Here is a 3,409-nt window from a genome sequence, read left to right as displayed (position 1 = left end):
TAGATTTGCTAACTCGGCACCTCAAATTTTGTCTTATTTAATCATAGGCCCAATAGATCCAGTTGCATTTAAGCGTCCCTCTAAAAGGACTTACTTAACTTCACTAAAAACCCCTCTTCGCGCCTACGGTGCAAAACGTCATTCTAACACCACAACATAGATGGTGTACTAAGGCAATATTAGTAATTCAATAAATCTGCAAAATCCTACCACCAAACCACGTTTTGCTAAAATTGCAAAATGGCTCCAACAATGTATTTCCATAGCAGAGTATTCTATGTCCAAAACATAGCTAAAAAAATGGTGGTTTATTTGCTGATCCATATTAATGAATGATTCCACTCAAGATGGAAAGACACTACTTCGTCGATGTCTGTTGTATATTCTTCAAATTGTGACTTCAAGCAGTCAGAAGCTTTTCCAGTTCATTTCCTTAAAGAGGCTCTAGACAACTGGAGAATGCAATTAATTGGCTTTCCTCAAAATTAAGCCCCATGACTGTCCAGATTTGAGTTTCTTACGACTTCCAGTCTTGGAGGTCTTTAAATGAGACACCGAAAACAAGTTCTGAAAACCGTAAACTTGGTATCTAGAGATGTGGAAGTTTTGATAAACCAGCGAAGCGACCATAAAAGGTTGTTGGCTTTTTAAGGAATCCTGTTCAAGAGGATTGGTCTTGTATTAGTCCAGCAAAGGCCTCACGCATTTTTTACGACATTCTCCATGCATTGTTTCATGCGAATCAGAAGTCGGAGACACCAGAAACCAGCAGGAGACGGAGCTGTAGATGACTTCATTCCCCCAACAACTGGTTTGGAGTCACATTAGATCATGGTCTCAGGTGCGTCCCAATTTTACAAGCATCATCGTCAAGGTCGGATTGAAAGAGCTAGCGACCGAAAGACTACCGTATTTCAGCACGATGTCCAACCCTCTATGCATACCCCACGATTCATTCACTTCAAGATCAAGTTTGGAGTAGTTCATGCTCTGCGTTTTATCATCACCTGAAGAGTTGTTGACAAGCACCTCAACAGTATCACTGGTTCATCGCTAAGAGCGTATAGGTCAAGAACTGATGTCGATTTAAAGTGGCCTAAGCTTGCCTTGTAGAAAGTCTCTCAAGGTGGATATTCAGATTTAGATGCGATAGTCCACATCCATTTGTCAGTAGCTCAATGTGAGTTAGGCTAGTACATTATTTCGACTGTTTGCAAATTGCTAATGTAAGCATTGTCGTCAAGGTGGATATTAATTTTTGTGTCAACGGTTACCCCTGCATAGCCACAGCCACACTCGTGCATACATGTTTGATTACGTGTCGTTTGATGACAAATTGCGCCAGGAATCCATCGAGATCTTGTAAATAAAGGACTGTGCTACTTCACAAATGACAGAGTAGCTGAACAAAGTTTTTGCAAAGCAAAATAAGGGGCAAGCTTTGAAGGTAATTAAAATAAGACTCTTTCTAGCACTTTTGATTGGTTCACTCCACTTGAATGGGGAATACACGCTTGTGTCTGCCATCGGTCACCTCCACGAAAATAACTTTAACGTATCCTACGCCTTCTGAAAAGGTCATGACTCAAGAGATGAAATTCTGCTTCCCACTTTGGTGCCCATGTTGTGTGAGGAACCCCAGCTACAGAAATTGAATCGCGGCATAGCTCCGCCTACATCACTCCAGCGCTACTAAACTCTGACACTTTCAAATTGTCAAGATGAAGCTAATTAGGGACTTTTGTGTTCTTTACCAATCCAATTTGTTTCTCACGTTTGTGGAGATTTGGCTGAATTCTGCCTATTTTTGATTTCACCGGATGGAGGCTCCAAGATAAAGCCATAAGAGAAGGTGGTTTCTGGGGAAGGTAAAATCGACACAAATTTATAACATCCAGACTGTTGAAATCTTGCCGAACCCCATATTGAGCACTGGAGAAGAAGGACGAGGCTGGAACAAATCTAAATCCCTTTGTATAAAATGATTGGTCTTCTAAACAAATGCTCCTCTGAATGGCTATTGGAGCAAAGTATCGGCAACCACTAGGCGATACAGAGCCAATGAGATCCCCCTCTTCGCGAAAACTAGAACAAGGGTTGTACTGCTGATATTGGGACCGAATGCCATCTCGCCTTTACATGAAGTGAATGATCGCTGTACCTAGCTCCTGAGTGGTTTTGAAGGCCTCAAATACATTGCGGTGGTCCAAGTAGAAGAGACCAACGTGATCACCTCGTATTCCCCTTGGATGGGCTAATGGCCAAGCCCATTAGCAATCTATCCCCTTCGCGCATTGGCATCGAACCAATTTCCCTACTGGTAAAGCTTATGGCGGTTTCCGATGTCTCGGGACAACGCACTTCACTTGTTCTCAAGTAACCATCACAGATTTAAATCTGAAGAAAATACAGTTTGTAGTCGGAACTAGTAACGCCTAAGTTGAGCAGCTAATTTTATTTCTGATTGGAAAATCGAAGTTAGAACTCTCGGAGTTCGTTCCCTTGTGAACCTGACAAAAGGTGGCCTTCTTATCAATTAGCCTTTATTCGTGAAGAAAGGAGGCTTTTACATTTGACAAGTTAATCAGCTTCGCTCTTGAGAGTTTCGATGCACTCAGCCAATTTCTCCCGGATTTTGCTGCTGGCTAAAATAGAAAAAAGGCACGAAGTTGTCTTTTTGCGGAAAAAGCAAAAACCTACCATCTTTCATTGTTTCATTCCAGTCCTTTACGACTTTAACTATTTTCTTTCCCAACGCGTCTTCCTGAACGAATGTATAGGTACATTCCAGCCTCTCTTTAATGCGTTTCACAACGTCCCGCGATGAACCATCCCTGAAGAAGAAGAAGAAGAGCTTTTGCATTAGAGCACTTAAAAGATATTGCAAAGGATCATGTAGACACTCAAAATGGGGACCCACTCGGCTGAAACTGCCACTACAAAAAGCGTAAGAGCAAGGATCAGAATGTAGGCGCGTATTTCAAAGGGTCTCCAGCTACGATTGTGGTCAAAACCGCCTTTTGTATGACCGACACAGGAGTATGTTTATCGTACGTTTCTCGGCCTAAGTGCCCTCGATGCATGCACTGCCGTTGGTCACTTACTTGTCAACGTCTTTACAGCTAGCGCCTTTTCGGTGTGTGAAAGGAAGTGGATAGTGGTATTCCTCTTGGTACACATCTATCTGGGTCTTTCAGTCGAAAAAACAGTTGTAATAGGTACTTCCATACCATCGTCAATTGTACGTCGTTTTAATGATGCCATCAAAGCCAGTGCCTTTTGTGCCTTCCACATACCCTCCCGTAAGCTCCACTTCTCAAGTCATGACGAACAGTGAAATGAGATAAAAGTATGAGGAGCTTATGGAAAGTGCACAAAAAACTGAGAACAGTAAATGATAAGTGTTGAA

The 3,409-nt window shown here is 42.2% G+C and overlaps 1 protein-coding gene across 1 annotated transcript; it reads right to left on the bottom strand. All coding sequences in view use genetic code 11, as the record gives it.

Annotated features, from left to right (window-relative positions):
• Nucleotides 1-2,580: 2,580 nt before the first annotated feature.
• Nucleotides 2,581-3,180, bottom strand: EGR_10090 (hypothetical protein; the record flags this gene model as incomplete). The annotated part of the gene is made up of 4 exons (XM_024499339.1): nucleotides 2,581-2,645; nucleotides 2,701-2,834; nucleotides 2,921-3,017; nucleotides 3,105-3,180. 4 exons carry the CDS (start codon nucleotides 3,178-3,180, stop codon nucleotides 2,581-2,583), a joined length of 372 nt encoding a protein of 123 aa, XP_024346241.1.
• Nucleotides 3,181-3,409: the final 229 nt, after the last annotated feature.

This window comes from Echinococcus granulosus (genome assembly GCF_000524195.1).
Source record: "Echinococcus granulosus chromosome Unknown EG_S00189, whole genome shotgun sequence".
NCBI classification, from domain to species: Eukaryota; Metazoa; Platyhelminthes; class Cestoda; order Cyclophyllidea; family Taeniidae; genus Echinococcus; species Echinococcus granulosus.
Note: the sequence above shows the minus strand (reverse complement) of the source record. Positions and strands in the feature narration are given on the sequence as shown.